Genomic DNA, 12,479 nt, shown 5'->3' on the forward strand with positions numbered 1-12,479 from the left:
ACTGGCTCACAATGCCAGGAATCTGGGTTCAGTCATAACTTTGGGTGCTGTCTGTGTGGAATTTGCATGCTCTCTGTGATCCTGTGCGCCTCCTCCAGCTTCCTTTCACATCCCAAAGACCATGAGGGTTTGGGATTGGTTACTGTGAATTGATCCTGATGCATTGGTGAGTAGCAAAATCCTGGTGGAAATGAGGGAGGGGGGAGATTGAGATTAATGGACAGCAAGGACTCACTGGGCTGAGGAATCTCCTGCTCTTAATAAAAAGACTACTGAGGGTCGGTTCGAGGTCTTTTAATGCTGTAGCCCATCCACTTCACGGATTGACGTTGTGAGCATTCAGAGATGCTCTTCCACACACCACTGTTGTAACACATGGTCATTTGAGTTACTGTCACCTTCCTGTCAGCGTGAACCAGTCCAGCCATTCTCTTCTGACCTCTCTCATTAACAAGGCATTTTTGCCCCACTGAACTGCCACTCACTGGATTTTTTTTTTTTTGTTTTTCACACCATCCTCTGTAAACTCTAGAGACTGTTGTGCATGAAAATCCTAGGAGATCAACAGTTTCTGAGATACTCAAATCACTCCATCCGGTACCAACAATCATTCTATAGTCAAAGTCACTTAGATCACATTTCCTCCCCATTCTGATGTTTGGTCTGAACAACAACTGAACTTCTTGACCATGTCTGCATGCTTTTATGCATTGAGTTACTGCCACATGATTGGCTGATTAGATATTTGCATTAATGATGTGTATAGGTGTTCCTAATAATGTGGCCACAGTCTGTATATCCATGCTCTATCTCTCTGTGGTTCTGTGAATGAATTAATGTTATATTCAATATCAATGTGTATACAATTCAATAACATACATTAGTGAGCAGTTAATGTAATGCTATTACAGTACCAATGATCCAGGTCAATCCCACCGCTGACTGTAAAGAGTTTGTGTTTTCTCTGCGTAACCACATGAGGGTTTCCTCCCACATTCCAAAGATGCACCAGTTAGTAGGTTAATCCTCAGTACAAAGAATATATAGGGCAGCACATTAGTGTAGCAGTTAGCATAACACTATTACAGCATCAGCAACGTGGGTTCAAGTCTCACCACCGCCAATAAGGAATTTCTACGTTTATGGCGTTCCTGGGTATGTACGTTTCGGTGCTCCTGAGCTAAATTCCCACAGATGTCTATAAGTCCAGTTTCCTTCCACATTCCAAAGACATACAGGCCAATATGTTATAAACAGAAGAAATTCTGCAGATACCGGAAATCCTCCTATCAGATTCCTTCTTCTCCAGCCCTTTACCTCACCTTGCAGCTTCTTATGTCATCATCCACCTGGCCTCACCTATCACCTGCCAGCTTGCCCACTTTCTCCACCCCTCACCTCCTCATTCTGGCATCTTCCCTCTTCCTTTCCAGTCCCGACGAAGGGTAGCGGACCGAAACGTTGACTCCCGTTTATCCATTCTCATAGATGTTACCTGACCCGCTGAGTTCGTCCAGCATTTTGTACGGGTTAGTAGGCTAACGGTAACTGGAGGGCACAGGCTCCTTGGACCGGAAAGGCATGTAGGCATGTTGCTATGTTCTATCTCTAAATAAATAAAAGCAAGCAATGACATTGATCAGTCTGAATTATCTAACTTCCATTTATTTCCATCTACCTCACTTCCTCTTTGTTATATAAAAAGCCACCTTACCAAGTGGAGTTCTGTGACAAAACAGGTAGACAAAAGTAGATTTCAAAACATTAACTTAAAACCTTTATTTGCCACAATTAACTACAATATATTTATGAAACAATATATTTATAAAAAGTACTGTACAAGTTTTTACAACATGGTATTCAAGTATCACTCAGATGCTTGCCGGTACAAACTTCTCTGATGAATCTAGTCATTACTGTTTTCTAACTTGGCAATTTCAGCTTGTCCTTCCTCCCCAAGATGGATCAATAGTCTTCTGTAGGATGCTCTGTAGGGAATTCAAAAATATACTTTCAGAAAGATGAAAGAACCAGGTGATATACACTCAGTGCCCACTTTATTAGGACAACCTGCTCATTAAAGCAAACATCCAACCAGCCAATCGTGTGGCAGCAACCCACTGCATAAAAGCATGCGGTTCAGACCAAACATCAGCATGGGGAAAAAATGTGACCGAAGTGACTTTGGCCGTGGACTGATGGTTGGTGCCAGACAGGGTGGTTTGAGAATCTCAGAACTTGCTGATCTCCTGGGTTTACACACACAATTTTCTCCAGAGTTTACACAGAATGGTGTGAAAAACAAAAGTACATCCAGTGAGCGGCAGTTCTGTAGGCAAAAACACCTTGTTAATGAGAGTGGTCAGAGGAGAATGGCCAGACTGGCTCAAGCTGACAGGAAGGTGACAGTAACTCAAATGACCACATGTTATAACATTGATATGCAGAAAAGCACCCCTGAATGCACAACCTGTTAGACGTTGAAGCAGATGGGCTGCAGCAGCAGAAGACCACATTGGGTTCCTCTCACATACCTAATAAAGTGGCACTGAGTGTATTTTTCATAAACGCAAAGGTCCCTGACCCAGAACATCTAACTGTTTATTCACCTCCATACATACTCCCTAATCTGCTGAGCTCCTTCAGCATTCTGTGGGTTGATACATTTTTTCAAACAGAATGCTTATAACATCTGACTGCAATGGTATAGTTCACAAACAAGAGAAAATCTGCAGATGCTGGAAATCCAAGCAACACTCACAAAATGTTGGAAGAGCTCAATCGGCCAGGCAGCATTGACTGGGGGGGAAAAAAGTACAGTTGACTTTCGGGCTGAGACGATTCGGCTGGAGTGGTGAAGGGTCTCGGCCCGAAACGTTGCCTGTACTTTTTTCTACAGATGCTGCCTGGCCTGCTGAGTTCCTCCAGCATTTTGTATGTGTTGCATGGTACAGTTCAGTTTTTTTTTTAAACAGGCAATATATTAGATTTAATTACTACAAGCTTTTGTACTCAAGATTTCGGGCTCCAACTCCACTTTATCATTTAGGGATTGTAAATTTGCTGATCACACAAAGGTTGGGAATGTTGTGGACGGTGTGGAGGGCCGTCAGAGGTTACAGTGGGACATTGATAGGATGAAAAACTGGGCTGAGAAGTGGCAGATGGAGTTCAATCCAGATAAGTGTGAGGTGGTTCATTTTGGTAGGTTAAATATGATGGCAGAATATAGCATTAATGGTAAGTGTGGAGGATCAGAGGGATCTTGGGGTCCAAGTCCACAGGACACCCAAAGCTGCTGTGCAGGTTGACTCTGTGGTTAAGAAGGCATACAGTACATTGGCCTTCATCAACTGTGGGACTGAGTTCAAGCGCTGAGAGGTAATGTTGCAGCTATATAGGACCCTGGTCAGGCCCCACTTGGAGTACTGTGCTCATTTCTGGTCACCTCACTACAGGAAGGATGTGGAAGCTATAGAAAGGGTGCAGAGGAGATTTACAAGGATGTTGCCTGGATTGGGGAGCGTGCCTTATGAGAATAGGTTGAGTGAACTTGGCCTTTTCTCCTTGGAGCGATGGAGGATGAGAAGTGACCTGATAGAGGTGAATAAGATGATGAGAGGCATTGATCGTGTGGATAGTCAGAGGTTTTTTTTCCCAGGGCTGAAATGGCTAATATGAGAGGGGACAGTTTTAAGGTGCTTGGAAGTAGGTACAGAGGAGATATCAGGGGTAAGTTTTTTTATGCAGAAAGTGGTGAGTGTGTGGAACGCGCTGCTGGTGACTGTGGTGGAGCTTAGAAAAAATTAAGAGGGCTATGGGTAACCCTAGGTAATTTCTAAAGTAAGTACATGTTTGGCACAACATTGTGGGCCGAAAGGCCTGTATTGTGCTGTAGGGTTTCTATGTTCCTATACGGTCTTAAGCAGAATTAGGCCATTTGGCCCATCAAGTCTGCTCCGAAATTCCACGGCTGATTTATTATCCTTTTCAACCTGATGCTTCTGCCTTCTCCCCATAGACCTAGAAGCCCTTACTAATCAAGAACCTATCAACTACTTTAAATATACCCAATTATTTCACCTGCACAACTGTCTGTGGCAATGACTTCCACAGATTCACTACCCACTGGCTAAAGCAGTTCCTCCTCATCTGTTCTAAATGGATGTCCTCCAATTCTTAGGCTGTGCCAGTGACCCAGATAAATTCCCGCTGCTGTGCATAAAGAGTCTGTACATTCTCCCTGTGACAGTATGGCTTTCCTTCCACTTTCCAAAGACGTACGGGTGAGTAGGTTAATTGGACACATTGGTGTAATCGAGTGCTGTGGGCTTATTGGGGTGGAAGGGCCTCTTACTGTGCTGTATCTCTAAATAAAACAACATGGCTGGAGTAAATTATCCTTCAATGCAGATAGCTTTTGGCCATCTACTCTGGAACCTTGGAGTGCAGACCAGAGTAACTGTTGTTCCTGTAAAGTATCTTGCAACACTTGGGATAAACTGAGAAACAACTCTCCTGAAATGATAGCATTCTGAGAACAAGACCTACCTTTGCAAACTGTTTCTTCCCAGTCCTTGCTTATGTTCTGTGTCCTTCAGAGTTTGACTTAGTGTGGGAATGAGACCGACAACCAAATCTTGATTCAGCACAACTACCATTTCTAGGATATTGAAGACCTGGTGGTCGTAGATCCCAAAATTCTGCTGAATGAATTGCCTGGAGAAAGTTCCATTCATACAGTTGTAATTTCAGAACAGCAAATAGAAGTTCAAAATTCAAAATAAATTTATTATCACATTTGTCCCATATACAATGCTGAAATTCCCTTTCTTGCAGGCACTTTCAGTAAATACAAGAACCACAATAGAATCAATAAAAGATCCCACACAAAAAGACAGATGAACAACAAATGTGCAAAAGACAACAAACTGCACAAATATAAAAAGAAAGAAAAACAAACAACAAATAAACAAAGAACATATATCAAGAACATGAGATGAAGGGTCCTTGAAAGTGAGTCCATAGGTTGTGTTATCAGTTAGTATAATATTTTCACTTTTCATTCAGCGTGCTTGTGGAAATTACAATGAAATAACTATTGTGAACTTAAAGTGATTCCTTGTAAGTTTAAGAAGTCACAAACAGACACTACTTAGAAAATGTTTTTAATTAAAAAAGTGATTTATTTTTGAAATAAATATTTTGACGGGGGTGGAGATGCGTTTCTACCATAGCACTCATTCTCTCCAAGGGTGGTGGATGGTTGTATGGGCAGCTGGTGCATATCCACGTTCTGGTTATGTGACCACTGATACCAGGCAGACAGTCTCTGAAGAGTAGTGATAAATGTCAAAGACCTTGATTGCACACGCCATACTACAAGGCAGACGATGATGATGATGATGTGTTGGAAGTAGGTATTAAAACCATACAAGTTTTTATCAAAAGCCAGAGACTTTTTCCCAGGGTAGAAATACCTAATACAAGGGGGCATAATGTTAAGGTAATTGGAGGAAAGTATAAGGGGTAGGATTTTTTGCAGAGAGTGGTGGGTGCGTGGAATGCACTGCCAAGGGTGTTGGTATAGTAGAGGCAGATATATTAGGGACATTTAAGAGACTCTTCGATATGCACATGTGAGAAAAAATGGAGGGAAGGGTTAGATTGATCTTAGTAGATTAAAAAGTTGGCACAGTAATATGGGCTGAAGGGCCTGTGCTGTGCTGTATGTTGATCTCATTTCAAACATAGGTAGCACAGTTCCACTGAGTCACCTAGAGATTGCCTTTATACTGACTGCATAGGAGAGGTTGTCAGCTTTTAAAGAGGCTTCCTTAGTCAATGCAATTGAAGGCAGCAAGACAAACTCATACCAGCAAACGACACTGCCATCAGGTACAGGAATTACAAGGCATCTGACCGCAAGTTCCTACAATGAATTGCAAGGACTGTTGAGAGGATCATTCGGGCTTCCCTTCCACCCATTAGAGATGTTTATCAGGAACGCTGCGTACACAGGGCCCTCAGCATTGTCAATGATGCCACCCACTCATCCAACAATCCCTTTGACCCTCTCATCAGGCAGGAGGTACCATAGCATTAGGACAAGTACTGCTAGGATGGGAAACAGCTTCTCCTCCTGAGGTCATAAGAGTACTGAATTCCCTGCCACCACATATGAATATCTTCAAACCGTCTCATCACATATGTTAAGTTATACTGTTTATTTTTAACTTGTTTTGTAAATATGCCTATTATTTGTTAATTTATGAGTTGTATGTGATTTATATGTACCGTGTTGTGTACTTTGGTGCAGAGGAACATTGTTTCATTTGTATGTGTGTACAACAATAAATTGAACTTGAACTCTGAGAAAATAGTAGAGGTAATGGTTGGGGGGGGCGTAAAATTGATAATCAGATGATACTGGAAAGGTTCATTGTGGACTATACACCTGGTTATGGTGGTTTGAATCCTAAAATATTAAAGGAAAGTGTGATAGTGGAAGGTCGTGTCAGAATTGTTCCATCTACCTTGGGTTTGGAGAGGAGGTGGCTGAGGGTTGTTCAGGTGGGTAGGTGGGAGTGTTAGGATTTCTGGTAGCAACAAACTAGCCAGTTTAGCAGCAGTTGTGCATAGAGTTTTAGACCATAAAACATACGAGCAGAATTAGGCCACTTGGCCCATTACATCTGCTCCACCGTGCTATCATTTATTAACCGTTTCAATCCCATTCTCCTGCTTTCTCTTAGTAACCAGGATCCAAAGAGTTGTTATCCCAATGACTTGGCCTACGCAACACTGAGGTCTCTCTGTTCCTCCACACTACCAAGAATCCTGCCATTAATCCTGAATTCTGCCTTCAAATTTGATGTTCCAAAGTAAATCAGTATCATATTTACCCCATTAAATGATTTTCAATCCCCTTATAGGTGTATGCATGTACAACACAATATCCTCTTGACATCATAAAGGAGGTTACTGGTTTTATCTCCAGCTTTCACAATAATGAGATCGCAGGAGGTACCGGCAAAGAAGATTAGTTACAAATACACGAAATTATATTCGATCAAGGAAGAGAAGGACATTCAAACAGTACCTACCTTAGAACAGAGGACAAGTGTGGGCAAGCTTGACATGGAGTTAGCGACTGACAATTTTCAATTATACATTTCATCACCTCAGCGGCCAACTTCTTCACTAAAGAGAAAAATAGAATTGACAAAGAATAATTATAAAAGAATGAATGTTTTTTAAAGGGCAATTATTTTCTTATCCCACTGAATGAAATTCCTTCAAAATGCTTCTAAATGTATTTCTGAGGCCCTTCATTCCAAAATATTGACTCTTTATTCCCCTCCATAGATGCTGCTTGGCCTGCTGAGTTCCCCCAGCATTTTGTCTGTGTTGCTCTGGATTTCCAGCATTTGCAAAATCTTGAGTTTAAAATTGTCTCCATCTGCCTGTACAGATGGATGGACCAGATCTTATGATGTGGTTTTAAGAAAAGTTCTTCCAGTGTCTTAGCTGCGAGTGATTCTTATAGCAGTGTTATTAAAATATATGACCAGGTGTATGTTTTGTTTTTTTTTGGATGTGGCTGCATGGGAAATTTGCTGGTATATCTCCAGTTCAAAAAAACATTTAATTAACTGTGAATCCCACTGTATCCAGCTCAAGGTCATGACTGTGTTCTTTTAACTGTGTCGCAGCAGAATTGAAATAAGTATGTTACACTCACTGTTCCCTCTAAGCTGCGAGGGTGCACGGCTGTGCAGTAACTGCAATGCTCCTGCATACATAGCCGTTGTTCCTACGCAGCTAGAAAAAGTTTATGAAACATTAAAGATTTTCTTTGTTCTGTATTTCATTATTCCCTTCAATTAAAAAAATGAAATTAGAAGTATGTGATGTTTAAATTTTCATTCTATTTGTTCATAGTTTGCATATTACAAAAAATATTTAAAGTGCTGCACTGCTGAAAAAGAATAGAGGGAACATTAAACAACACACACCAAGCGCTGGAGGAACTCATTTTAACTTCTTTTATTTTTAAAGAAACTGAGACTTTATCACATCATTAATTATAAAGTTCAGTACAGCAAGACACAAGACCCTGAAGACTGAATGATAAAAGCAACATCAGAACAGAAAATCAACATGGCCAAATCTACCACCGAAAACCTATGGACATTAGGTTAAGGCTCACTGACTAAGGTATGACAAAAATTTATTTCTCTCTCCCCCCAGTGTTTTGAAATAAGTTTATGTGATATAGATGCCAATGCAAATCTGTGACATTGTGTATACCCATTCTTTGTGACATTTACAGGTCGACCTTCACTAATCCGGCACCATTGGGACCTGATAGTGCCGGATTAGTGAAAATGCCGAATTACAGAAGGATCATATTAAGCATAATCAGTGCCAGATTATTGAAGGAACCGGATTACAGGTAGTCAGATTAGTGAAGGTCGACTGTACCAGGAATCTTGTATACGAAGGGCCCAAAGCATTGTTCAGGATCCCTACCACTCATCACATAATCTCTTTGACCCACTACCATCAGGACTAGGACTGCCAGACTGGGAAACAGCTTCTTTCCACAAGCTGTGAGACTAATGAATGCCCAGCCATCACTAAGGTCTCGACATTAGGTCAGTGAGCTGTTTACCAATTATCTGTGCTGCACACTACATGCACTTTGAATTATATTTTATCAACTTATTTGTGTTAACATTTTGTTTTATGTGTGCTACACATGATATATGTTTTGTGGGCGCACCATGGTCTGGAGGAACATTGTTTCATTTGGTTGTATATATGTACAGTCAGATGACAATAAACTTGAAATTGCTGGCCCAAGCCAGATCAAACAAGCACAATTCACGCCACCTAAAAACTGTCTGAACGGAAAGTACATTATAGCTTTAAACAGACCATAAGATCTCAAGACCAGAAGACCATAAAGACTTCATTGTAACTTCATTAATTAACACTCTTTTCTGCATCACGGTTTCACGGCATTGCTTGACTATTTAACTTTATGCTCAGTTTGAAGTTTATACTCAGTTTGAACTTTATGCTCAGTTTGAGTGGGCATTAAATGTGCAGTCTAGTAAAACCAGTTCAGGTAAGAAACAAAACCAGATACAGTACAGAATCAGATTTATTATCATTGATATTTGTTGTTTCATAGCAGCAGTACAGTGCAAGATGTGAAAAAATTACAGTCAGTTACAATGGTAAATGAATACATAAACATTGCGAAAGCTACCATGCGCCCCGTTGATAAAGCATTAATTAATTCATTAGGAGTTTGAAGAGATTTGGCATGCCACCAAAGGCTATCAAATTTCTCCAAACCTACCTCAGAGAGCATTCTGACTGGCTGAGTCATCGCTTGGTACGGAGGGGCCACTGCAGAGGATCACAAAATGCTGCAGTGGGTCCTGAGCTCATCCAGCTCCATCGTGGGCACTAACTTCCCCACCATCAAGGACATCTTTAAAAGATAATGCCTCGAGAAAGCGGCATTCATCATTGGAGACCCCCATCACCTAAGGCATGCCCCCTTTTCATTAATACTTTATTGACAAATAGTCCCGTTGAAGGGTCTGGCCCGTAACATGGACTGTTTATTCCTCTCCATTGTTGCTGCATGACCTGCTGAGATCCTCCAGCATTCTGTGCGCATAACTCTTAGTGTTTTATCGATCAATATATCACAGATCCTTTTGTTCTACTGCATTCCTCAGTGCCCCACTGTGTAAGATCATAACACCATCAGACACAGGAGCAGAATTAGGTTATGCAGCTCATTGAGTCTGTTCCCCATTCCATCATGGCTGATGCCCGATCCCACTCAACCCCTTACCCTGCCTTCTCACCGTATCCTTTGAAGCCCTGATCAATCAGGCAACAATCAACTTCCACCTAAAATATACCCACGGACTTGGCCTCCACCGCAGTCTGTGGCAGAGCATTCCACAGATTCACTGCTCTCTGGCTAAAAAAAAAAAATTCTTCCTTACCTCTGTTCTAAAAGGTCACCCTTCAATTTTGAGGCTGTGCCCTCTAGTTCTGGATATCCCTACCATAGGAATCATCCTCTCCACATCCACCTTATCTAGTCCTTTCAACATTCAGCAGGTTTCAATAAGATCCCCCACACATTCTTCTAAATTCCAGCAAATACAGGCCCAAAGCTACCGAACACGCCTCATATATTAACCCCTTCATTCCCAGAATCATCCTTCTGAACCTCTTCTGGACTCTCCAATGACAACACATCCTTTCTGAGATATGGGGCCCAAAACTGCTGACAATACTCTAAGTGCGGCCAGACTAATGTCTTATAAAGCCTCAGCATAAAGACCCACCCAGGCTGGTCCTACCAAAGTGCAAATCCTCGCACTTGCTTGCATTAAGTTGACAGGTCAGCTTTTTTGAACAATGCTCCTTAACTGTGGAACTCTATACCTGAAACTATAAAGGATACAGACTTGGCTGACACTTTTAAAGAGCAGCTCAACACCGATTTATTTGACCTCGCTTTTAACTACCGTCTTTTTGTCTATTATTTTCTTATTTATTTTTATTTTGTTTTTTATTTTTACTCTTGCACTTAATCCCATTGTAAAGCACTTTGAACGACATTGTCTGTATGAAAAATGCTCTATAAATAAGTTATTATTATTATTTTGATCTATTTAGAACGTGTGAAGGGATTAGCACTGGCTGTCGTCCCTATCGTTAATTCAGATGTTCATGTGGCCTCTGAGAATGCCATGATGTGACAGATACAAAGGCATCCTTTTAAATAGCTCTGCGCCTCAAATGTTATGTTTTAATAACTCAGGCGCATTTTTGCCTCCTGAGGATAATGTTTATTTAAGTTAAAACAGAAGCCAGTTGTAACAGAAGTAGGCCAACACACCCCAAATCAGGCGACTTCCCCAGGGTGATGTGGGCCTATCATATTTGTTACTGTACAACAGCTTTCGAGCTTAGAAAGAAATGGGAAAAGGTCAGTTCAGTACCGTTGTGGCTTCTCGAACGTGCATAAAGTAAACATTAATTTGCCAACAGGTGCAATCGCCTGTCACATAAATTGAAAACATTAATTTCTCAACTGGACGTGTTCGATATATCATGGCAGCAGAGAATTGCAGCTTGGGAGATGAAAGAGCAAAACAAAGTATAAAATCTGACACAAGGCAAGTTTAACCTACAGCTATATGTAACACACCACCTATTAACGAGAGGAGTCGACAGCTTACTGAATTCTAATGTAGCTGATCCTGGATTCTTTTCATGGGAACTGTTTCATGGCTGAGATCTAACAAGACAAATTCTGGTTACTTCAGGCCTATTAAAAAGACAGGAAGCCCCTGAAACTTCCACTACACTGCAGGTTTTTTTGAAATTGGGAAAAACAGTGCAAAATATTGGGGTCATGACAACAAAAGTTTTTGGAATTTCTAACAAAGATTAGCTTTACTTGTCACATGTACCTTGAAATATAGGGTGGCGGGGTGGAGATCCGTCTTTACCAAAGGAGGTGTAAGGCACTCCTTCCCTCCGCTAACCTGCAGGTCATCCTTGGGCAAGATGTAGCACCAGCTTAGCCCCCTCTCCTCCCCCACCCAATCAGGCTCACATGGAGCCACGGGAGCAGGTGGTGGATGGTCGTATGAGCCCTAAGTGCATATCACAGTCCTGGTTATGCAACCACTGACACCAGGCAGATAATTTCTGAAGAGCAGTGATAATGGCTGGGGTCACCCGTCTTGTAAAGACACTACCCAGAAGGCAGTAAACCACTTTTGTCAAAAAATTTGCCAAGAACCATCATAGTCATGGCAAGACCATGATCACCTGTGTCTTATAATGATGAATGAATGAACATTGAAACATCCAGTAAAAGCTGTAATTTGTGTCAATGACCAACACAATCTGAGGATGTCCTGTGGGCAGCCTGCAAGAGTTACCATGCTTCCGGTATGAAGATAACCTGCTCACAGCTCACTACCTCTCACTGGTAGGCCTTTGGAATGTAGGACATCCTGGAGGAGACCCATGCAGTCATGGGGAAAGCATATGACCTACTTAGATACAGTGGCAGGAACTGAACCTGGGTCACTGGAACTGTAAAGCGTTACTCTAAGCGCTACACTGCCAAGCTGCCCCAGCTGTATTCACATGGTGCCAGGTAAACTAGTCACAAAAAAGCTAGTTTTATTTATCACGTTGATCTGATTAAACAGCATGCATAGATTCACTGATGACATCACTACTGTTGGCAGAATCTCAGATGGCGAGGAGGCAGACAGGAGTGAGATAGATCAGCTGGTTGAGTGCTGTTGCAACATCAGCAGGACCAGAGAATTAAATGTGAACTTCAGGAAGGGGAGGCCAGGGGAACACCACCAGTCCTCACTGAGGGGTCAGCAGAGGAAAGGGTGAACGGCATC

The 12,479-nt window shown here is 41.7% G+C and overlaps 1 protein-coding gene across 2 annotated transcripts in view; it reads right to left on the bottom strand.

The window, feature by feature from the left end:
* Positions 1 to 1,781: 1,781 nt before the first annotated feature.
* The window catches only part of mms22l (MMS22-like, DNA repair protein), a 246,989-nt gene continuing 236,291 nt past the window's right edge, over positions 1,782 to 12,479 (bottom strand). For both annotated transcript variants that reach the window (XM_072251674.1, XM_072251675.1), the window contains exons 23-25: positions 7,107 to 7,203; positions 4,552 to 4,719; positions 1,782 to 1,988 (exon numbers count right to left, since the gene is read on the bottom strand). In XM_072251674.1, the coding sequence (XP_072107775.1) occupies positions 1,907 to 1,988; positions 4,552 to 4,719; positions 7,107 to 7,203 (347 nt within the window). In that variant the 3' untranslated portion in view covers positions 1,782 to 1,906. The remainder of the gene's footprint in view (positions 1,989 to 4,551; positions 4,720 to 7,106; positions 7,204 to 12,479) is intronic.

This window comes from Mobula birostris, chromosome 2, assembly GCF_030028105.1.
Source record: "Mobula birostris isolate sMobBir1 chromosome 2, sMobBir1.hap1, whole genome shotgun sequence".
Lineage (NCBI taxonomy): Eukaryota > Metazoa > Chordata > Chondrichthyes > Myliobatiformes > Myliobatidae > Mobula > Mobula birostris.